We start from the raw sequence: 25,638 nt of genomic DNA, 5'->3' as shown, positions 1-25,638 counted from the left end.
AAAAATATCCTTCAATCATAAAACATCATCTTCCCACCATTTGACTCTTTCCATCATGCTGAAGAAAGCGCCCCCAGCAGCACACCGGTATGTCTCTGAACTTACACTGCTAGAAACCGGGTTTCGACACTCGTCGTGGGCAGAACACAGATAGCCCATTGTGTAGTTTTGTGCTTAGCTTCAAACAAGTTCAAGACAGTAAAGAATATGTAATTTAAAATTTGCTTCTTTAATCAGTTGTTATTACTGATTGCATTTGAAGCGTCATTTCAGAAAAACTGAAGGAGGGGTGGCAAAGTTATATAAGCATACAGAATATTTTCTGTGCAAAATAACAAAATTAAAATTAAAAATAAACAGTTACTGTCATTACTAGGCAATATTCATGGTTTGTTCGTTCAATGGGCTCACCATTGTTTAATTTCTTCATTTTCCACCAAAGCACACGATACCATTTTCAAAAAGAGTTAAAAATTAGACTCTGGAATCTACCCTCAGAGGTTTATGATGATCTAATGACATTATATCTATATAAAACATTAGGTTTAGTTAACTCAAATATGATTTTAAAACTTTTAATCGTATTTACCTTCGACTCTTGACAACCGAGTATACAAAATGTTTATACTCATGTAATCACTTGAAGACACCGCCACAATAATCACTTCAACTCTGTTAATTGTCAAACAAATAGATAAATGAATACTCTCATTAAGTCTCGGGTAGGTCATTACATCATAATGTTACCACCAAATCAAGACTTTTATGTCTTTCTGCAGCAAAGCCACCAAACGTACGATCTTATTAACAAATTATGAATTTTTAGCTGCCACTCTCTTCCTGGAAAAAATACGAATCATCCTTCAAAACTCTCAACAGTTAACCTTTATTTTTATACTATTATCATCCTTCAACGCCGTCAACAGTTTACATTTATTTTTACATAATTACCATTATTCAACACCGCCAACAGTTAACTTTAATTAGTATACAATTGTCATCCTTCAACATCGTCAATAGTTAACCTTTATAATTATATAATTATGATCCTTTAACATCGTTAACAGCTAACCTTCATAATTATATAATTATCATCTTTCAACACTGTCAACAGTTAACCTTCATTATTATATAATTATCATCCTTCAATAACGTCAACAGTTAACCTTAATTTATTTTATATTTATAATCATTAAATGCCGTCAAAAGTTAACTTTTATTAATTACAAAATTATAATCCCTCAACACGGTCAATAGACAACATTCATTTGTTATATAACTAACGAAATTAACCAGCTTCTCTAGGGTTACTAGGTTGACTTATTTTAGACGACTATGTGAACGTGTGTATTCTGAACCCAATTTAGCATAAAAGTATAATCTATATACTACTACTGTTACTGTGCGGGATGTGACCTGTTTATCCAGATAGCCTTCACTCCGACTTGTCCTCATATTTTAAACTTAAGTGATAAAACAAACCTCTTTAATCAAAGGAGCCTCTAAATTAGAAAAGATTTTCTTCAATTTTCTTTACTTTATACATTTCATTTTAAACTTTCAGCACATAGCCTCTTACACACGTACATGTACAAGTACAATATCTTGGTGCACATTCCCATAGTTCATTTAGTATGGGTGCAAACTTTCATGTTTTTAGGTTCTTTCTCTTTGAGTTATGTCGTTCACACACACACACACTGTCACGCCCTTTTATTATTATATATTATGATTTTCAACACCGTCAACAGTTAAATGTAATTTGTTGTATAATCAACATCTTTTAAAACTGTCAACATTTAACCTTCATTTACTACATGATTATTATTTTTCAACACCGTCAACAGGTAACCTTCATTTATTATATAATTATAATTCAACTACCATTTCCATTTAATCGACTGTTATAACAAAGGGTGAAAACATTTTAATTTCTGAGAAGTTTTGCTTCTTTAACTTGTTTGTAGAGAAAACTTTAACAATTTCGTATATCTCTTAATCTCTTAAGTGTGGGTGCATAATTTACCGATATATCACTTGATATGGACTGTCATTTCTTGTACTTTTTACACTCTAGGAACCATTATCTCGTTGAATTTATTTGGTTATTTTTGTTTGCTGTTAAGAACAAGGCTATACCCATCAAGGTATCGAAACCTTTTGCCAGTTTGGTCAGTCGTAATGGATTTGTTCAATAAAAAATGCTCAATTCAACAGAAAAGAGAAACAAAAGAAAGTTATATCGTCAGATGGTTACGTGCACAAAGTTTTAACTACAAGAATTGATTGCTTCCATATGTTCCAAAGAACTTCAAACGTACACCTTTCTCAAATTACAACGTCGCTTGACGTATAAACCTATTTTAGAAACATACATGAACGATTACACTCGCCAAGTGACATTGAACAATATAAGCTGTGACTTCATAGAGTGAGAAAGGAAACCATATTTACCTTTGACTCTGGTGTTTCTGGATTTTTTAATTCTTCTGAAACATCATCTTCATCAATTTCTTCGTCTTTACATGTCTGTTGGTCTGTACCTAAACAAAGTAAGCAAGCCATTTGTATAAAAATACTTCAAACACTTTAATGTATCTTTTACGAAGCATGAATTACTAAAAACCTGCCTTTAAATATGAAATCAGCAGGAAGTCCACGTTCTTTCTAAAAACTCTTCACATAAACAGAAAATATCCCCTCAAAATAGTTGGACCGAGAATCTTAGGGTTCATGGTTCGCGTCACGTTACCACAAAATCGTATCCCGTACTTTTGAGCTATTAAAGTAAGAAAATTATACGTTGAGCAAGTTAACTAGTCCTTAATTTACTAGCGCCCTCTTAATCATTTAGTAAAATCACAACGAACCTATTATGTTCCTTTATTATCTGAATTAAAAATATAATATTGAAATAAAAAATGCTGTTTATAGTTCTTAGTACGTATTGTATAAAGAAATGTCTGGATTATTGTTTTTATTTGACTAATATATACACATATAGTGAAATGAAAGTTAATAGTTAAAAATCCACATAACTACATTGCTATAACTATAAACGAGTGCAAAAAGTCAACAAAAACACACACATAATTTTATGCTTTGACTGGCACCAGATCAGTCATCTTCAAGATAATATAACGTATAAAAAGTACTATATAATCTCGAAGACTGTTTTCATTTATAAGCATTTATAGTTAAAGTAACGTATGAATGTAAATTGTTAATTAAATTCAGCTCGAAGTTATTTTATATCTGAAACTTAACAGCGTTCAAAATTTCGGAAAGGGTATTAGTAACAACATGCTAATATTTAGTGAAATGAACAAGAGACTATTTTACTGTCTTAGTAATTACTGACTCATCAACAGGGAGGAAGTAATGTAGAAACTGCTAAAAATAATTCCGACACAGCTCACGTTGTCATGGGTACATGAAGGAATTTTTCTTTTTTGTACCTTCAAGACGAGTGATAGAAACAATGTAAATCATGCGATAATTAATATAACTCCTGAAAGATATTATAAGCAAAGGTTGTAACATGCCTATTAAATTTAATCTATGAAGAAGGGAAAATATCTTATGGATTTTAAATATTCATAAGTCCGGAAAAATAATCATTTTCACTGTACATGTAGCTGAAAATAAAATAAAAAGGTATGTCTACAACAAAATGTTGACTTTTATTGGAAAAATAGCACTATAAACAAATGTCAATGTGGATTTATTAAAAACTAAATGTTCCACATTACAATTAGAATATTTAACAAATGATTTAAGCGGAGCCTTTGATACATTAAACGATACTATTGTATTAACTATACACAATGGGTATAAATGGACGTTACAGAACACGTTTTAGAATTATTTAACTAATAAGGTTGCAATAAAAGAAATTGAAGAATTAATGAGTGATCCACTGACTATAAAATATGATTCTCCACAAGGTCTTGTTTTGGGTCCACTACTGTTTAATTTATAGGTTCATTATATTGTAAGTATAGGTTCATTTCATATTGATATAGCTTTAACTGTAACTATGTTGATGTGAAAGTTGACAAATAAATCTTGCAAGTTGTTTTCATTAAATAATATATTGGCTTGATATAAAGGAAATCCATACAAATATCTTTAAAACAAAAAATATGATAATTCATTCACCATATACAAATATTATCAACAATTATTTTTGTAGATTCCTGGACAAAGATGTAAAAATAAACTGCATGTAATAGGAAATGTTAATACTGAGATATACTTAGGAGTAATTATAAGTGACGTTTTTTTGTTGGAATAAACATATTTACATATCTTTAGTAGAATTCTATATACGTTATGGATTGACAGTATATAGTTCAACAAGCATCATTCTCTAAAGAAAATAAATATAATTCAAAAACCAATGTATAATCTGATAATCTTAAAAAAAAACTGACGAACTTATTGCAAATGTTACATTAATAGACGAAACCATAAGAAACCCGTTATTTGATGTAAGTGCATCTATACAAATATACTCTTCAAAAAAGAAACGCAAAAGGCAAAATATGAGACAAATTGTTAACAAGTTTATTCCGGGAAGTTCTGTATGACATGTGTGAAACTTTGCACCTTCACTGCTGAACATCCAAAGTCTGCAAAGTCGAAGTTTACGCTCACTAGGTGAAGTTTAACGTCACGCAACGTCAATAACGAGTACGCCCCCCGTGAGCATCAATAACTGCTTGGCATCTCCTGCCCATGGAAGCGATGAGATGACGAATCACATCCTGTGGAATGGCTGTCCACTCAGCCTGCAAAGCTGCTGCAAGCTGAGATAGAGTCTGCGGTTGAGGTTGTCGCAGACGTCGGTCCAACTCGTCCCAAAGATGTTCAATGGGGTTTAAATCTGGTGATCTGGAGGGCCAGGGAAGAACGTTGATGTTGTGGTGTCTCAAGAAGACAGTGGTGAGTCGGGCTGTGTGAGGACGGGCGTTTGTCATGTTGAAAAACGTCGTTGATGTTCATCATGATGGGTTGCACATGGGGCCTAAGAATCTCGTAGACGGTTGCGTACGGTCTGATCGGAAATCCTACGCAGCTCTGGTATGGTTGAGGCAGTAGACGTCGCAGTGGTGGTCCTATCCCGAAGGTGACGTAACCGGATGTTGCGATCTTGTGCGGGCGTGATCACACGAGGTCTGCCAGATCGTGGACGGTCACGAGTTGATCCATGTTGTTGGTGACGATTCCATAGCCTTGTGATGGTACTTGGGTGGACATTCTGGCAACATCTGATCGAGATTCGCCTGCTTCCAACGACCAATGGCGTTGTTGCGTTATGCTTCAGTCAGTCTAGGCGTAACTGTATTGCGTGTCGGTGGCTTAACACTGAGCTATGGAAACCGAGAACCCGTCACTTTTATAGAGATTTTGCACATGTTGCACTTGCAAAACATGCAGATCTCTCAAACAAATTTATTGGACACGCATGCGTTTTGGCGAAAAATTCGATGTTTTCCTCCGTTTTCAAAGTGCACAACTTTTATTCTCATTTTGGTCTGACAATCAGTGCCTTAACACGTGTAACATCACATACTCTGAGCTTGTAACGTTATTATATATATTTCTCTTTAAAATAACAAAAATATACCTTTTGCGTTTCTTGTTTTGAAGAGTATATAACGATTCATGCGGAGGCACGAAGTAGTTCCAGTTTTGTATTTTGTAGATTTTATTGGCGATAATGTGTTTTTTATCACTACTTCGACCTCTATAAATAGATCTCCATTAAAGTTGGTGTGGAGGTTCTTTGTGCCATGGGAAAATATATACAAATCGAACATATATATAAAGAGAGAGAGAAGTTTATGGTCACAGTAATTGAGGAATATTCTACAAGTAAGTTGATTAAGATTTGTGGGAACTTCTTTATTTTGTATGTTTAATTTTTCATTGATATGTATATGTTGTAAGTGACAAAAAGTATAGAAAATTTTTTTTAACATTTATGAGTAAACAAAAATTAACGAAGTAAAGTTTAAAAAATGAGTTAAATAACATTTGTTTCGTTTATTTTTCTTATAGCAAAGCCACGTCGGGGTATCTGCTGAGCCCAACGAGGAGAATCGAACCCCTTATTTTAGCGTTGTAAATACTGAGACTTACCGCTGTACTAGCGAGGGGTATTTCTTTCGTAAACATTCATAATACTTTTGGAAGCGACACTTGATATCCAAGCTTAGGGCTGGCATGATTAGGGTGGTCGACTTGTAATCTGAGGGTTGCGGTTTGAAATCTCCGTTACACCAAACATGCTCGTTGGAGCATTGTAATGTGTCGGTCAATCCCACAAATTCGTTGGTAAAATAAGTAACTCAAGAGTTGGCGAACGACTAGCTGTCTTCTCTCTAGTCTTGCGCTGTTAAATTAGGGACGGCTGGCGCGAAATTCAAAACAAATAAACAAGATTTTCTGAAATCAAGTAGCAGCATGAGAAGGCTTATGAAGACATTGTTTATTCCCAAGTAGAAGAATGTTTTTATTTATTTATAATAAAGTGCAATATTGTGAAATTGAACATATCTGAATAAAGTACTTTAAATATTTTGTAATAATTTCACGAAAACAAATAAGTAAAACTATGCACACAGATATTAGGAAAGAATGTACGCCATGGCAACAACATTCTTTGAGCGAAATTCAGAACAAACAAACAAACAAATCTTTGTTTTATAGACCATAGAAAACCGTTTGACAAAGTGAGACATGAAATTATAATGAGAATTTGTGCAAATATCAATTTATATGGTAAAGGTATGTAAATCAAAATATATGTTGGGATTAAACATCAGCTATCGGAGTAGTTTGTTTGTTTGTTTTTGAGTTTTGCGCAAAGCTACTCGAGGGCTATCTGCACTAGCCGTCCGTAATTTAGTAGTGTAAGACTAGAGGAAAAGCAACTAGTCATCACCACCCACCGCCGACTCTTGGGCTACTTTTTTACCAACGAATAATGGGATTAACTGTCACATTAAAACGCCCCCACGGCTGAAAGGGCGAGCATGTTTGATGCGACGGAGATGCGAACCCGCGACCCTCAGATTAGGAGTCGTACGCCTTAACCCACCTGGCCATGCCGGGCCCCTATCGGAGTAGAGAATGATCTTAGCCAATTACAGAAGAAAAAAAAAATGAGTTTGACAAGAATGTGTTTAATACCCTGATCTCTTCTCCTTGTACAGTGAAATGATCATAAGAGAAATAGAAGACTCGTTAGGCATAAGTATTGGATGTAACATTTTAAACACCATCACATATGCTGATGACATCGTGTAAATAGCAGGAATGGAAAAAGATTACCAGTTCTTACTTGACATGTAAATTTAAAAAGCGGTAATATAAGACTCTGAGAAAACAGAAACCATGGTTATATAAAAGAAGAAAAACTACAGTCCGAATTGTACTTTATCATTAAATGGGAACCTGCATAAATGTTGTCTTATCCTCTGCTCTTCACTTCATTTTGACATCTTTGATCTGATATAATCCATGATAGTGCCTCAAAGAGATTTTAGCTGCTATATCGAACCAATCTTGTTATACGGTTACTAATCATAGACAATAAACAATGAAAAAAACCATTTAATGCGACCGATATATGGTTCCTGCACAGAGTGGTTAGAACTTTCTACAAAGAACGGAAAACAAATGAAGAATTTCTACAATAAACAGAAACAAAAGTACGAAAAATAGAAGCAGAATTCTTTGATCACGTGATGAGGAGAATGGTACGAAACATTTGGTAAAAAACTGGGAAATTTTTAGGAAAAAAAGTAGAGGTAGACAGCGATAGAAGATCCTGGACAGTTTAGCAACTTGGTTACAGAAATAGATGGTGACTAATGTGATCACAAGTACCTGTTACAGGTAAAGGGGCGCTACTAAGTATGAAAGCTTCATGATCATTGTTAAAATTGATAGACAAATTGCAGATCACCTATTGTAGAGCTTTGACTGATTTAGTTTTTATCCAGGACAAAATCACCTGCAAACTACAGATCACCTATTGTAGAGCTTTGACTGATTTAGTTTTTATCCAGGACAAAATCACCTGCAAACTACAAATCACTATTGTGTCTCCACCACATGTAACCACATGGATTTGTTTGATGAATTTCGCGCAAAGCTACACGAAAGCTATTTGTGCTAGCCGTCCCTAATTTAACAGTTAAAGACGAGAGGAAAGACAACTAGTCATTATCACCCACCGTGAACTCTTGGGCCACTCTTTTACCAATGAATAGTAGGATTGATCGCACATTATAACACCCTCACGGTTAAAAGGGGATTCGAACTTACGACCGAGCCTAACAGCAGGGATTCAAAATATGAGTTTGTAGTTTGGGTAAATAATGTCTACAGTAAATCCAGCCTTGTTTTTTATTTCTTTACAATCCCTATTTGCAAGCTTTTACATTTCCAATTTATTATCTTATTATTTTAAATAACTTGTTTCTAAATAATTCAAAAGGATAAATTAATAGAATCAATGCCACGTGTGCTTCAACTCTTATATAAATGTATGTCATTTAATAGTTGTTATCACCTATGTTTTAATTTCATTATTTTGAGTCACAATTCTGAAAAAGAAACTTTCTGAAGATGGGTATCTTTATTTTTGTTATACAGAGAAAGCAAAATACGTCTGGCAAAACCGGTTAGTTCGAGAATTATCTACACGTTTAATTTGTTCACTTGTGTTAGATTTTTCGCGCAAAACTACATAAAGGCCATTTGCATTAGCCGTACCTAATTTTGAATTGATTGACTAGAAGGATCACAGATATAAATCAGCTTCTGCCTCCTACTTTTAATCTACTCTAATCAAACAATAGAATAATGACATTTGGAGAAGAATTTTGTGGTAATGGAACACAAACCACAGACTTTATAGGTCACAGTACAGCATGCTAATAATTAAACCATTCCTGGCCCGTGAAGACTGAGATTTTACATTTTTCTTATAGTGTGCATATAGTTCCAAAGAGCGGACCTCGTTTATGTAAGGAAATGAATTGTGAATCCCCGATTTAAAGCTAGAATCTTAACTACACCCAGTTCAGTTACCAATGAATATGAACCTCACTGATTTTTTAAATATATTTTTCTAAACTATTTATGCACCGTTGAATCCCCGTCACACCAAAAATGCTGCCATTTCAGCCGTGGGGGCGTCATAAAGTTACGGTCAATTCCACTATTCGTTGGTAAAATAGTAGCTCAAGAGTTGGCGGTGGATGGTGATGACTAAATGCCTTCCATCTAGTCTTACACTGCTAAATTAGGGACGGCTAGTGCAGATAGCCCTCGTGTAGCCTTTCGCAAAATTCAAAACAAACCAATTTATGCACCGAATCGCTTGAAAATCCGTAACGTTTTCGTTTTCAAGCCACATATAAGTCACATGAACTAATTTAAAGAAATGTAATATGAATATTAAATTTAACCCTACTAATTGCTGCTGTTATTTTCTGTGTTTTTTTACATTAACAGCTTCTGTTTTTAATAACGATTCCAAGAAGATTCGTTCACTTAAATCTTAACGTATATTTTCGTGATTTTCAATACATAAATTGTTTTGCTTTTTATTGAGCATAAAACTATCTGTATTATGCCCGTCACGAACACCGAAATCTGTTTTCCAGCATCGTAAGTCCTTTGACTTACCAATGGAACACCAGAGATCTAGAATGAAAATGAAAGACGAACTATTTCTTTCGATTATTTGAATAATGTCGATCTTATTGTAAATTTAAAACTTTAACAATAAAGTACTTTTACTGTATAGGATGTATGTTTCAATATACGAGGTCTGTTCAAAACATACGCGGACTGTTTGAACTGCGCGGCTCCAGTTGGTTCCAGGGGAATCCACTTGGTGTCGCTAGGTTTGCACAGATCAGTTGATTACGACGCCATTTCCCGATTGCAGATATCTTCATTTGTGTATTAGCTACGCGGTTTTAAGTGAAGTGCGATTTTTTCGTTTGGCGGATTTCAGAATGAATGACCTGAAGGAGCAACGACTTGCTGTGAAATTTTGTGTTAAACTTGGAAAATCAGCGACTGAAACTTTTGCTATGCTTAACACGGCTTACGGTGATGTTGCTATGAATCGTACGGCATGTTTCAAGTGGCATGAACGTTTCAAGAATGGTTGACAGCCCTTGAAGATGATAAGCGTCCTGGACGTCCTTCCACGTCAACTGACGACCCACACTTCGACAAAATCAACACCCTGGTGCGGGCAAATCGACGTCTGACTGTCAGGGAGCTTACTGAAGAGTATGAGATATCAGTTGGATCTTGTTACGAGATTTTGACCGAAAATTGAAGATGCACCACGTTGTTGCGAAATTTGTGCCTCAGAACTCGTGAGTTTTTGGCCAAACACTCGATCACTGTTCTTTCCCACCCCTCCTACTCACCTGACCTTGCTCATTGCGATTTTTTCTTGTTCCCCAAACTCAAAAGACCCTTGAAAGGAAGAAGATTTGAGACGATTCCCGAGATTAAGGCAAATGCGACGAAGGAGCTGGAGGACATTACAAAAAAAGCATACCAGGACTGTTTCAACAAGTGGAAACACCGTTGGTATAAGTGTGTGCGTTGGGGAGGAGAGTACTTTGAAGGGGTCCCAGACCTGTAACTTCTTAATAAAGTACATTTTGTTTTATGACGTCAGTCCGCGTATTTTTTGAACAGCCCTCGTAGGTAGTTGGAACTACCCCAGTGGCACAGCCGTAAGTCATAGGACTTATATAACAATGGAAACAAGCTTTCGATACTCACTAAAGACAGCCCATTGTGTAGCTTTGTGCTTAAGTACGAAAAAACAAGCATATATGATTAGATATATCTTGTATTTTTAGAGTAATGTTTTTATTCTTAACCTGTAGTTTTTCAAGGCTGTGAATTTAATATTAACAGTTCTGGCTTTTCGACTCACCTGTAATTATATCATAGTTCTGAATATTTCCAATAGCATTTCTAATACACAAAGTGATGCAATATTAATAATTCGTATTTGGTGTGTAATGTTCACTTTAATGAGTTCATTTCTAGTTTTCTTACTCTCTTTGTTTATACAAGTTATGGTGTCGTGATGATACGTATTAAGTGTAATAAGGTATCAGAAGGTGTAATTATGTGTCAGAAAATATTCTAAAGATTGCAGGGATATTATTTACAAATGATCATTGGGATCAGGATATTTGGTATTTTTAATCTTTAAGCATGTTTTTTACTCTTTATTAGAGTAAGGAAAACTCCCATGTATAAACACCTTTTGGAAAGTTCAAACATTTATCACGTCTGAAAAGTGTTTTCATGAATTTGTTATTGACTCCAAACGCTGTATCTATCTAACTTTTAGTACAAGTACAATAAAGCATTTCTGTTTTTCATCACCATCTTATAAAAGTATCATAAATAATTATTCTATGTTCCACTTTACTGGCCTAAATAAAATTAATAATTACCCAGTAACTTACATTTAATGGCTACCATACCAAAATTTACTGTTCGTTGATACATTATTTACAGGAACCTGAGGTAACAAGATGGCATTAGTATTAACGCAAGGTAGAAAACTGTTACACCAAAGTGCTACACTTCCTTCACAGATACAGCAATACTGTATGTTTGTGACTGTACGTCATAAAACTTCCCCACGTGCCTTCCTATCAGTGTCATCGTTATTTAGTGTACCTGGCACCCACTTAATATAATCCGTAGTACAATATGCTTACAAAAGGGGCATTCAAACAAGTAAAATCAAATAATTTTTTGAGAAAACGAAATCAATACATATATTCAGTTATCAAACGCAATAAATGTTAAATTACACAAAAACTACCTGCGCTGTGCTCATAGCAAATATCAGTCACCGGGTGTTAGGTTATAAGTCCTCAAGATTAGCCACTAACGGTCTTATTTTAAATGATTTTATTCTTATTGTATATTCCCAAAACAACTTTTCCAAATTAATATTTTTCACGAATAATTTCAGACTAAAATATATTTGGAAAAATACGCGATATTTAAAGGTTTCAGTCACCTTCTATAACATTGATTTACAATTCAGCAGTCGAAATCTGTTATAACATTGATTTACAATTCAGCAGTCGTAATCTGTTATAACATTGATTTACAATTCAGCAGTCGTAATCTGTCAGTAACAAGAAAGTAACAAAAAGGTTATTTATTTTACCTTTGTTTTACACAGCTTGAAACATACAGTTTTCTTAACAATCGTTTTTAATTCGCTCATACTTATGATTTAAGGTAAACTAACTGTTTGTTTTATACAAATAAAAAGAAAATAATGCTTTTTCTAAAAAGAGAAAGTTAAACCAATAAAACTGAAATACTGAAATTTGAAACCTACATTTTACGTTTCTCAGTATTTTGTTTAGCGTTATGTTTACCGTATAATGGTAAGTTAACTTACCTTCCTTAACCAGATATGATCCGTAATGAAAAAGGGATTGAATGCAACCCATTGTAGAATATTTTTTTCTTAATGAAAAAATTCGTTTATTCGAATTGGAAAACGAATTATCTGTCAAAGTTCAGTTGTTAATTTCAACACTTGACGTAACTTATTTACTAGTCTACTGTCATCGAAACTAAACGAGATTTGAATACATCCTCGTTTTGGTTGAATATAAGGTTCCACTACAGAATGGAATAGTGCAGGTTCTAATAACGCAAACCACTTCGACAAATAAGAATCATAATGTATCGATTTTTTCGGCTAGAGTCTGATTAGTTTTTCGTTATCTCAGTCAACAGCGAAGTGAGGAAACTAATTAATTTTAAATTAAACGTCTTCTATCCTATTTGTTTCTTTAGTAAAGGATATTTTTTCACTTTTTTTTTCACTCTCCAGTCTCGAAATCTCTATAATACATTTTGTATACAGAGAAACCGATAAAAACTGAAATGCTGAAATATTACGTTGTTAAATTACACAACCGTAAATAGGTTGGATTTTCGTTTCATATGGTCAGTCCATTACAGCTTGACACGTCAGGACTTCATATTTAAGTAACATGTGATCTTTTATAAAGTTGAACTTGTTTTTCTGAAGTTTGGGCCTCAACTGCTGAGTCGACATAAATCAATTTAAGCACTGCTGAACGTTAAAATAATTAGAGTAAGGCCTGCACTAAAAGGCCCTACGGATCTATCTAATTTGAGTTTCTGTGTTTCCCAGAAGTAAGTGGACTCCTCTAGGTGATTGGAAGTGAGCGAGTGACCACAACACTACACTGCAGCTGTATAATCATGCAGGGAACTGTTCTTCAGAGAAGCTACCGTACGAAAGCAAGCTTTCACATGAAAACTTCTACTGATGAAACTTCAGAATTCCGCCCACGTGTAAACAACGACCAGCTTCGTTAACTCACAGAAACAGACTTTACAGCTACACGTGTGGTATTCTGGGACGCACTAGATAAGGAGATACCTTCATATGCTGCGTTTTTCAAACAAGATTATACCAGTCGTCTCGCAAAATATCAGTTCACCTCACGTTCCAAATCTTCTCTCGTCGTTATGTTTGAAACGTTGAAACAAACATCAAGCAGTCTGAACATTTCAACTGTGACTTTAGAGAAACTGATACCCAGGAAAACTGTGCTGCAAACACATCTCAGCATTTTAAGCCTTTCATACTTCCAACAGCTTTATCCCAAGCTGTTGACGAGAGTTTGATGCTATAAATAACAACGGATGCACTCCGGGTCCCCGAATCTTCACAGACGTTACATCTGACATGATGGTACTTTTTGTTTCTTTTCACCGTATGTGTGTGAGAGAAGGGGGGAAGAAAATTTATCATTGTACACACAAGATTATCTTGCAGGGAACTTCTGATTATTTAAATAAACTGAAGGAATGCTTGGAGCAACGTGTGTGCCCACATTTCCACCATGCTATGCTTTTACTTACAAAACTATATCAAGGAAAGAGGTTAAAGGCATAACTAAGTAAGCCTTGTTAGCTAAGATGTTCTTAACGCTTAGTTAGAAAGAGACAAAAACCATATGAACTAAATAAGAGGAATCACGTACATATAATAGCAAAAGTCGAGTTCATGAAAGTAGAGCAAATTAACATCATACATTGTTAAAACATTAATAGGACGGACAAAGTTCCCATATCGAACGTTTAATGTTAAACATAAAAGGGGCAGTACATGAAGAAAGACGGTTGAAAACATAGATTCATTGAGAACTGGACCAGATATTAACTTACATACAGTGTTCATTAATTATTGATCAGAAATTCTGGTTTAAAGTCAAGAAGAGAGTATTAAAATCATATTTATTGTTTATCTAAGAAACAGAGGATGGTTTCTCTATCTCAAACTAGTAGACACGTCCTACATAAGTTTTACACATTAGTTAGTTTGTTTTGAATTTCAAAAACTATCTGCGCTGGCTGTCCCTAATTTAGCAGTAAAAGACTAGAGAGAAGAGAACTAGTCATCACCACGTACCGCCAACATTTGGGATGCTTCTTTACCAAACAATATTGCAACTGACTGTAATATATTTACGCCCCATGGCTGAAAGAGCAAACATGGTTGATAGGACGGGAATTTAGACAAGCAACCTTTAGAGTGTGGGTCAAGTGCCCTGACCCCTGACCGTACCGGACCTATACATTTGTGTGACAGCTTTATCTCCTAATCGTTTCAGTCAGTAAAATTGTGGTGTTTGCCGTCCCTCCAGTGGCTCAGCGATACGTCTGAAAGCTTATAACTTTAGAAAGCCAGTTTTTACACCCTTAGTTGGCACTGTACAGATAGCTCATTGTGCAGCTTTGTGCTCAACTAGAAACAAACAGTGGTGTTTGCAGTGTGAATATACAAGGAAAGAGTCGTTCCGTTTCGCAAAGCACTTCTGTCAACAGAGGGCTGCTTAAACATTCACACGAAATTACAATTATCGGGTTTCTGATGTGGTATAAAAACATGGGGCTACTTTCCACATCAATGTGTTTCCAAAATATGATAATTAAGATCTTCTGAAAGGTTCTAGCGTCTACAAAAAAAAAAGAGAACAAATTTTTTTTCTTTGTTATATTATTTTAACATATAATTAACTAAAAATGCGTTGATGTAAGTTATTGTGTGAAAGACTGAATTCACAGTCTCACTACTTTAACATTAATGCTTTCAACTAACATTATAAATATCGAGCATCAAGAGCTTTACTTTGCAAGTTGAAGAATTCATTTATTCTTATTCTCGACAGAGCTTATACATTTTACTTTGTTAAGGGAAATTTTACATGCTATTATGAAAAGGCACATCGTGTACATACCATTAAAATTACATTAAATCATACTTAAACCATTTGGTTATCTACTGTTACCTTAACGTAGACTTTATATCACATTTAACAAATTCAAAATATAGAATCTTTACTTCAAGTACCTACAACTTGTTAAAACTATTTTTGTTTTAAGTTTTGTTGTTATGAGAATAAGCTAATAGCAAATCTTCATCGTTGAAACGGTTTTTTTTAATTTCCACCAACTCTTCAAATTCGAATTTAAAAAATAATCCTTCAGTGCACTGAAACATATAGTGAAATCATCTCGCAACATACTATCCGCTGCCGGTTATGAGAAACGACTTGTAACACTAGAAATTAATGGCAAACAAATAATGAAAATAATTATTTTACCTAGATACTCCTTGTAACTTACAATTTTACGTAGTAACAAAACACAACAGGTAGGATATGCAGCTAAGCGAACAACCTGAGTTTGGTTTATAAATTTCCTGTTTAACACTACATATATACTAATGAATCCTCAAAATTAAGTAACTATTCTTAATACATATATGTATATATGTTTTTCACATTGAGCATTTGTTTGCTGGTTGATAAGCATATTGCCGTGCTCTTCGTAAAGGTCGAGACCCGAATTTTAACTTTATAAACCTTACAGTTGAACTTCAGGAGTACACCATTGAAAAAGCTTGATATAAACGAATAAAGGTAGGGATATTGATAAAGAAATACGTATGACTGAACTAAACAGCTAGTTGTTTATCTTTGGCATTCTTGGAATTTTAGTTCGAAGCAAAACACAAAATATAGTTTTATCTTTCAAAGAAAAAATTACCGATACTAAAAATACAAAAAAATATTTAATAAAAAGAACGGACAAAATAATATTTTAAAATATCAAAACTTTAAAAACTCTAAGTTTAATAATTCTTTATCTTCTAGATTTTCAGACTAAGACTTTTCCTCACGTGCCAAATGTATGAAAATCTTGCATGGGAATAAACCAATAACATTTGTATTTTTTGATTAATGCGACAAAACAAATACGACCATAAAGAAGTTCTTCCTACGCAATGAAGAGAAACTGAGTCCTCTTTAGAAGGTGAATCAAAAATAATAGCGTCGTAAGCTATATTGATATATAATAAAAATATACAATACATAAGGCTTAATATATAATTTAATATTAAAAACGTGAAACAGAACTGGAAACAATCTATGGCCCATAAATACTTAAACCACTGACGATTTGAAATGTATCATCATTTCTTATGATACTACACATTATTAAAGGGACATCGCAAATTAATACATGTTTAAATACTGCCACCTCTGAATGTCATAGTGGTGACAGGAAACCAAAATGTGGTTAACATCAACCTCTGTATAACACTGACGGAACAGACTATAGTATAAAAAAAATAAATTTAATCCTGAGAATTGTATATAAAACAGACGGTTAGCTCTTGTTGATAGTTTAGTTGTGGATAAACGTATTACACTGTTGCTCACCCCAAACCATCTACTATGTGGCACACAGCCTTGCCATATAATCTTGTATAATAGTCGAGATATTAAGAAAAATGTGTACAATGGGTTAAAAGCACAAAACTTTACATAATTTTAGTTAACTGCTTAACTCAGATATACACCAACTGAAAATCATTCAAAATGACCACAAAACTCAAGTTACAATATTAAGATATACGTCGTATTTAACTTTTAACTGAGCACAATTTAGTATATTTTTGTATACACACCTAACCTTTGTTGTGTTTTCTAAATATGTCATAATAAATAGATACATATAGTTTCAATATTTAAAACTCATGTTAGTTATATGTTAGATTCCTTTGATATTTCTTTTCATGGTTTTTTTATATTGCTCAGTGTATGACAGTATTGTAGAATATGCAGCAGTATGGTACCGACCACAATACAACAATGGTTGTTTGTTCTCATCTTGGTGCTTCATAAAGACCTTGACAGTATCATTGTAAAACAATCGTGGTTAAAAACTCCATTTTTAATATGAATTACAGAAACGCTAAAATACATTATAAGTTACCCTACGACTTTGTGTATGGTTTCGAGGTGCTATCGAAGTGATTATAGAAATAGTATCAAGTGAAAATCAGAAATGTTATCGAGGCTGAGAATTAACTAGAAACTGTTAAAACGTAGTACGTGTGGACTGTGATATTTGTGTGTTGTTCTTTTTTTCAAGAAAGGACGACTGTGTTCTTAATAGTCTTTAAAACCAAATAAAGAACCAGGATATAAAATAACTACTAATAATATACATGTTTAGTCGTTAGTATATTGAACACTGGAAGACTAGAAAAAGGTGTAAACATACAGTCAATTTTCAAGTCGCATAAAGCTAATTGTTAAAAACGTTGTGGAAGTATCTTAACAGCTTTAAGCTTCTAGGAGCTTAAAGAAATATAGAAGAATATTCACAAGAAGACATACTAAGTAAGGTTACCAAGATTTACTTTGCTGAATCTTTTATCATGAACGATCATGTAACAAGATGTGCACATGTTTCACAGTAAACAGTTTTACTGCAAAAATTCTGTGTCGGAGTTATTAACTTCCAAGATATTACTTATCATGTCTTAGTTCACCTAATGAAAGTAAAATTGTGAAATTCTGCCACAAATGCTGAATAATGAGGAAAAATGACAACAGGATTTAGTGTTAGTAGAATACCTTACATTGAGATCATTAAGTTGGCATTTGGTATTCTCCCAATCTTCAAATAATCTGATTATGCAAAGACATATTCTACTTGGTTATAACAGCTTGGAGGTTAAACATTTAGTGGTGTATATAATAGTAGATAAGGAAACCCGAATTTCATCCAGTTGTAATAACTTGAAAATTCATGAACAAGGCCGTGATATTTTATTGTCCTACTCTGCCTTTAAAAATTGCTTCTAAGGCAGAAAAAGTTGTCCGTTTGAAATCTTGAAAATTAGAAAACCACGTTTGATGGAACTTTTAAAAGTCATTGTCAAGAATAATTTGTACCACATTATCTTAAATCTGTAATTGAAATGACATTGGGAGGTTCAAATAGCCAATCACAATTAGAGAGTATTCGCATAAGAAACATTCCTCTTTCTAAGCTTCCAGAATTGTATTTACAATTTTTGGAAGAGAGAGCTCGACAGTGAAACATAATACAAAAGGTCGAGAGATTATGTTTCCAACATATCTTGGACCCTAAGACATGTAAACATGGTATGTTAAAAAGTTTTATAATTTACAGTTTTTTGTTGTCGTTTTTCTCACAATAAGTTTGTGAAACTTTTAACTACCATGGATAGTAAATAACAGTCTTTGTGTTCAGTTTAAGGCAGAATGTGTTGGGTGTCCATTTAACTTGTGACCTTTTCATTACAAGAACTGTTGACATTATATATAGTAATCCTAGTTATACAAGTGCCCAGGTATCTTTCTATGGGAGCGGTATCTCTATCTTTCAACATTCTAAAATAGATATTGATGGACAAGATAGGGATAATGTTTTACTTCAAGAGAAGGATATTTCACTAAATATAGTCTTTACTTCTGAATGACAGATATAAATACTTCCATGTCATGTGATAATCAGTTGATTGCTGTGGCTGTGCAGAGAGATTGATGGCTTAATCACAGTTGGAATGCTGTTGAAGACATATAGCAAGGTGCAGCAAACATGATTGTTCTTTGAGGTGTATATGACGCTATTTATTTTTGAAAGAATTACAAAATTTGAAAGGCTATCAGTTCTTCACTTTTCCGTCTTTTTAAAGTTCAAGCAAAATCTGTAGCAATTATATGTTATTCAGTGATATACTAGTAAGACAATTTATTTGGCTTTAAATCCTGGCCAGGCATTTGTTCTAGCAGCCACTATTCTAGCACTGTGCATTGTATAATGGACCTGGCACATAGGTAGAATAATGTGTAGCCATCCTTTTGAGGAATCTAAATTTTAAGATTGCAATCATGAAAATTATTGGCAACTGGCTCGAAAACACTTGATAGACTAATGCTGTAATTCAGACCAATATTTAAACACTTGACAGACTAATGCTGTGATTCAGACCAATATTTAAACACTAGATAGACTAATGCTGTGATTCAGACCAATATTTAAACACTTGACAGACTAATGCTGTGATTCAGACCAATATTTAAACACTAGATAGACTAATGCTGTGATTCAGACCAATATTTAAACACTAGATAGACTAATGCTGTGATTCAGACCAATATTTAAACACTAAATGGACTAATGCTGTGATTAAGGCCGATATTTAAACACTAGATGGACTAATGCTGTGATTAAGGCCGATATTTAAACACCAGATGGACTAATGCTGTGATTCAGACCAATATTTAAACACTAGATGGACTAATGCTGTGATTCAGACCAATATTTAAACACTAGATGGACTAATGCTGTGATTCAGACCAATATTTAAACACTAGATGGACTAATGCTGTGATTCAGACCAATATTTAAACACTAGATGGACTAATGCTGTGATTAAGGCCGATATTTAAACACTAGATGGACTAATGTTGTGATTCAGACCAATATTTAAACACTAGATGGACTAATGCTGTGATTAAGGCCGATATTTAAACACTAGATGGACTAATGTTGTGATTCAGACCAATATTTAAACACTAGATGGACTAATGCTGTGATTCAGACCAATATTTAAACACTAGCTAGACTAATGCTGTGATTCAGACCAATATTTAAACACTAGATGGACTAATGCTGTGATTCAGGCCAATATTTAAACACTAGATAGACTAATGCTGTGATTCAGACCAATATTTAAACACTAGATGGACTAATGCTGTGATTCAGGCCAATATTTAAACACTAGATGGACTAATGCTGTGATTAAGGCCGATATTTAAACACTAGCTAGACTAATGCTGTGATTCAGACCAATATTTAAACACTAGATGGACTAATGCTGTGATTCAGGCCAATATTTAAACACTAGATAGACTAATGCTGTGATTCAGACCAATATTTAAACACTAGATGGACTAATGCTGTGATTCAGGCCAATATTTAAACACTAGATGGACTAATGCTGTGATTCAGACCAATATTTAAACACTAGATAGACTAATGCTGTGATTCAGACCAATATTTAAACACTAGATGGACTAATGCTGTGATTCAGGCCAATATTTAAACACTAGATAGACTAATGCTGTGATTCAGGCCAATATTTAAACACTAGATAGACTAATGCTGTGATTCAGGCCAATATTTAAACACTAGATAGACTAATGCTGTGATTCAGGCCAATATTTAAACACTAGATAGACTAATGCTGTGATTCAGGCCAATATTTAAACACTAGATAGACTAATGCTGTGATTCAGACCAATATTTAAACACTAGATGGACTAATGCTGTGATTCAGACCAATATTTAAACACTAGATGGACTAATGCTGTGATTCAGATCAATATTTAAACACTAGATGGACTAATGCTGTGATTCAGACCAATATTTAAACACTAGATAGACTAATGCTGTGATTCAGACCAATATTTAAACACTAGATGGACTAATGCTGTGATTCAGACCAATATTTAAACACTAGATGGACTAATGCTGTGATTCAGACCAATATTTAAACACTAGATGGACTAATGCTGTGATTCAGACCAATATTTAAACACTAGATGGACTAATGCTGTGATTCAGATCAATATTTAAACACTAGATAGACTAATGCTGTGATTCAGATCAATATTTAAACACTAGATGGACTAATGCTGTGATTCAGATCAATATTTAAACACTAGATGGACTAATGCTGTGATTCAGATCAATATTTAAACACTAGATGGACTAATGCTGTGATTCAGACCAATATTTAAACACTAGATGGACTAATGCTGTGATTCAGACCAATATTTAAACACTAGATAGACTAATGCTGTGATTCAGATCAATATTTAAACACTTGGCACGGCTCATTCTTTTCCGAAAACTGGACACCTATCTAGAACACCTAATGCTTACCAGATAACAGTTGGACGCCCTCATGTTTGTTTGATGTGAGTACATGTTATATACAAAGAAATATTAAAAATAGGAGAACAAAGTCTTGAATTCAAAATGTGGAAAGTAAAAAGAGGAAGTGAATATTTTTATTTCAATTCTGTTTCATCACACTCAAGTTGGAATTCTAAATTATTATCTTAGTTTGTTCTCTCCATGAAAGCGAGTTTCCCCTGTACAAAGATGTATTTACAAGACTAACTTCATGATTTTTTTAGTTATATCATCCACGAAAGATTACTTCCTGTCTAGAAAGCGTTCTAAATCGAAAATGAGTTTTAAAATGTATATTTTATAGCCAAAAAAAGAAAAGATCCCGGCATTTTTTCTATTCATTTCAATTTATCATGCCTTAAAAACAAAGTAACACTCGTTCATAGGAGATGGTGGAGTAGTTGGATTCATTGAAAACAGTACATAGTTTTTAAAGTTTATGTCATAGGGTCTTGAAGTGACATGAGTGAAAAGTAATTTGAGAGTCAACAACAACTGATAAAGCCAAATTTGAGAAAATATCCAGTAGTGCTATTTTATAATGTAATGGAAAAAATGTGTAATCCATTTTTTGAAAAATATCAAAGTTTCTTAATTTTGGATAAGAGATATATTACACATGAACTTGTTATTCACTATTCAACAAATAGAATATAATTCTACAAGAGAAAAGCAGTTTCAAGAATTTGTAGATACAACACGGCTGTTGCAACACACGACGTCTATTGCTTCAGGTATTAATGTTGTAAATTCTTGTAATATTTTCCAGTTGTTAACTCTTTTTATGATATTAATTATATTATCCAGTGAATTTATTGTTCTTTGTAGAGGTGAGTGAGTAGTCATAAATTTAACACAATCTTTATTAGATGCAAAGAAAACCAAGATGTAGGCACTGGAAAGTCATCTTGTACAGGGTCGATAAATCAACCAATAACTTTTTTGTACCACAAATGTACCATGAAAAGTCTTACTGTTGATTTATTCACTATGCTGATCAAGTTGAACGCTATTCATTAACAGGAAACTTCAGAACGACGTGTGTTATCAAGTGATTGTTCATTTTCTTAAAACATAGTTAAGGCTATAACCTTTAGATATCACTTACTCGACCATTGAAGGACATTACTATTGTAACCTGTTTCTACACAGTGCGTGAGGTTGCAGCAATATTCCCATGAGCAAAATGGATACAAAGTGGAGAACAACAAATTGGTAAAAGCAATTAGGACTAAAATAATTCAGAGGGTGTTCTGAGCCACATGTTCATGCAAAAATTAGATTAAAAGTACATTTTTCTAAAATTGTAATATTAATAAAATAAGGTAGAAATCATAAAGTATGTGATTACATGCTACAACTAGATGTCTTATAGAGCTCGTGCAAACGTTAACATTTGCTCACAGCCGTTTTCACAACAGTACAAGGAGTTTAAATATAGAAACAAGGTGTTTATAGAACCCTGTGAAAATTATAAGCTCGGTAATTAGATGTCTTTTCAACATCGTAAGCAGTTAATAGTTTGGTAGAGCATTAGTCAGTAACGTTCTTCAGATATAATTTTTTACTGTATTTAAGAACTTTTTTCTATATTAGTAAAAATATGTTTACATAGCCTTGTAAGAAATTAAACCTGGAAACTATGTGTTTAAATAGCTTTAAAAGGTTATTCTTGGTAATTCGGAGCTTAAATAATCTCGTAGAAATTTACACTTTGTACCTAGGTGTATCTAACATGAAGAGGTTACACTTCGTAACTAAGTGCTTACGTAACCTTGTGAGGTGTTAACCTTGATAATTAAGCATCTAAATAACCCTGTTAGAAGGCTTAGTTTGGTAACTTTTTAAGAAATTTTCACTTGATAACAAGATGACTAGATGTGAGAAATGTAAACTCGATCATTAAGTACTTTAATTACCTTTTGATCAGATTAAATTTGGCAACTACAGTAAGAGATTAACTCTATGTCACAACTTTATAAATGCACGTGTTTGCATTTCTCTGAGCAGAAAGAATTATTATTTATTATGATTTCTGTGAATGCTCCAACCAAAATTCTATTTGAAACGATGTGTTTAACGACACAAGTCTTTCGTTCAACCATACTTGTCTTGAATATTTCTTTTTAGCAATGTTTTAACAATGACATTGTATTCAGAAAAGTTTATTTGATTTTGTTTAAATCTGGTTCGAACAATAAGGAAAAAACATTCTACACATCAAAGATACAAGGGGCGCGAAGAACGATAACGTATCTAACATGTTTTCGTGTATTTCACGCCCCTCATTCTGACGTTGTTGTCTTTAATTTCAATTACGCATTTCACAATACTCGTTGTTTTCAGTTGCTGTGATGATGATAAACCTCACAGTCACCGAAATTTTGGTAAATAAAATCAGATTAGTGGGTCAGTATGAATAATTATATTAGCAAAAAAAAGCTCTTAGTTTAAATGGTAATAAATAAAAAATATTAGTATGTTGTATTTGTTTGTCTTAGAACAACGCCATATTGAATCAATTACTGTGTTCGCCGCTGGGAATCATCAAACTAGAAAGTATTGTAGTTAAAAAACAGCTATAAACTCCTAGGTGGCTAACGTCGAAACTGTTTGTGTGAGAAAAAGAAGTGTATTATTTCAGAACTATTAAATGCTTTCAATATTGTGCCCATGTAGTGTTCCAAAAACATTTTAATTCACCAGTTAACATGTTCACAAAATAACTCTGAAGTCTGCTGATTTCAACAACTTTAATAATTACTTCTAATACCTGTCAGTTATATCATTACTTTGTATTCAAAAGCGTAAAAAACAAACAATCAACAAAACAAAACTGGCTATGAAATTTCTTATTCTATTTGAAAATACAACACTTCAAAAAGCACATCTTAAAATGTCCGAGTTCCACATAAATAATTTCTAGACCTGATTATTCTAGAAGATTCAATACATGCACGCTCATTGCCTTGAAGGGATACGTTTGACCTATAAGAAGACCATGTATACTTTCTGCCTGAACACTTCTTAAGAGATAAAACGAGCATGTTTCCGTGTGATTTTAAAGTTCTTGAAAAAATATAATTATAATACTTACATTTTGATAGATTTTGAAGTTGTAAATTATTATTATTATTACTCCTAATTTTAGAACATCTGAAGAAGTTTTACATTTTCTTATACAGTAAGTTCTCGGAAGAGTTGACTGTATTAACATACATTTATGGATCTGGGACAAATCTCGGGAACTTTGGCACTCTTTCTTTTGGCACACAGTAGTGCCGTGTCGCTGTAACTTAAAACAAAAACATGACCAACTTCTAAAACAATTCCGAGATAATTAACAATTCAAATACAGCAGGATATATATTTACTTACTTCTTCAGACCCACTGAAAGGGGTCTGAATATATAGCCGTGGTGGGCACAACACAATTAGCCCATTGTGCAACTTTGTATTTAAAGGCACGCAAGTTCATTTCATCTGTTGTACTTCTTTATAAAGAACATAAACTAAAACTTAAGATACCGCAAAACCTTTAGTGAATGTAATTGTGACAATGATTGCAAAACTATTTGCAATCCTTGATCTACAACAACTTGTAATAATACTCTAGTTTTTGTACTTATGGAAAAACTATCTTTTTACTCCTACACGTAAACTTTTACCGTAGGTTCAACACCATACTCCAATGTTACAGTTTTAAGTTATGACACAACTTAACTTCTTCATCTTATACATTATAGAATATGGAAAAAAAAAACAAATTGGTTTTCAGATTTTCATGTTTTAAAGATTTATGTGGACCTGACTTTACATCCCCATGCCTTTAACTTTCCAGGAAGACTTAGTACAATTACATACCTTTCAACTTATAAAAGTTAAATTTAACTTCTCATAGTTAATGCGTTAAAATTGCTCAATTTAACTAAAACAGTTGCCCTACCTTCGGTGTCATTTAGCTGCTCTAAGTCTCCTACTATATGGCCAGATGTTTAGGTCGCTTTGCTCGCAATCTGAGGGTCGAGGGTTCGAATTCACGTTCCACCAAACATGCTCACCCTTTCAGGCGTGGAAACATTCTAATATTAAAATCAATCACACTTTTCGCTGGTAAAAGAGTAGTCCAAGAGTTGGCGGTGGGTGTTGATGACTAGCTGCCTTCCCCTCTAGTCTCACACTGCTAAATTAGGA

The 25,638-nt window shown here is 33.6% G+C and overlaps 1 protein-coding gene across 3 annotated transcripts in view; it reads right to left on the bottom strand.

Annotated features, from left to right (window-relative positions):
* The window catches only part of LOC143225251 (uncharacterized), a 31,170-nt gene extending 6,463 nt beyond the window's left edge, over positions 1–24,707 (bottom strand). Inside the window, exons 1-2 of one of the 3 annotated variants that reach the window (XM_076454331.1) lie at positions 24,542–24,707; positions 2,455–2,543 (exon numbers count right to left, since the gene is read on the bottom strand). Coding sequence is in view for 1 of the 3 variants with exons in the window: in XM_076454330.1 (XP_076310445.1) it covers positions 2,455–2,543; positions 12,494–12,545 (141 nt within the window). In the remaining 2 variants the exon portion in view is untranslated. Of the gene's footprint in view, positions 1–589; positions 680–2,454; positions 2,544–12,493; positions 14,092–24,541 lie in introns of those variants that run through there. The other 2 variants (XM_076454330.1, XM_076454332.1) reach the window with 2 other exon arrangements.
* Between the last annotated feature and the right edge of the window lie 931 nt (positions 24,708–25,638).

This window comes from Tachypleus tridentatus, chromosome 9 (genome assembly GCF_004210375.1).
Source record: "Tachypleus tridentatus isolate NWPU-2018 chromosome 9, ASM421037v1, whole genome shotgun sequence".
NCBI classification, from domain to species: Eukaryota; Metazoa; Arthropoda; class Merostomata; order Xiphosura; family Limulidae; genus Tachypleus; species Tachypleus tridentatus.
This window is presented reverse-complemented; position numbering and strand designations above follow the sequence as displayed.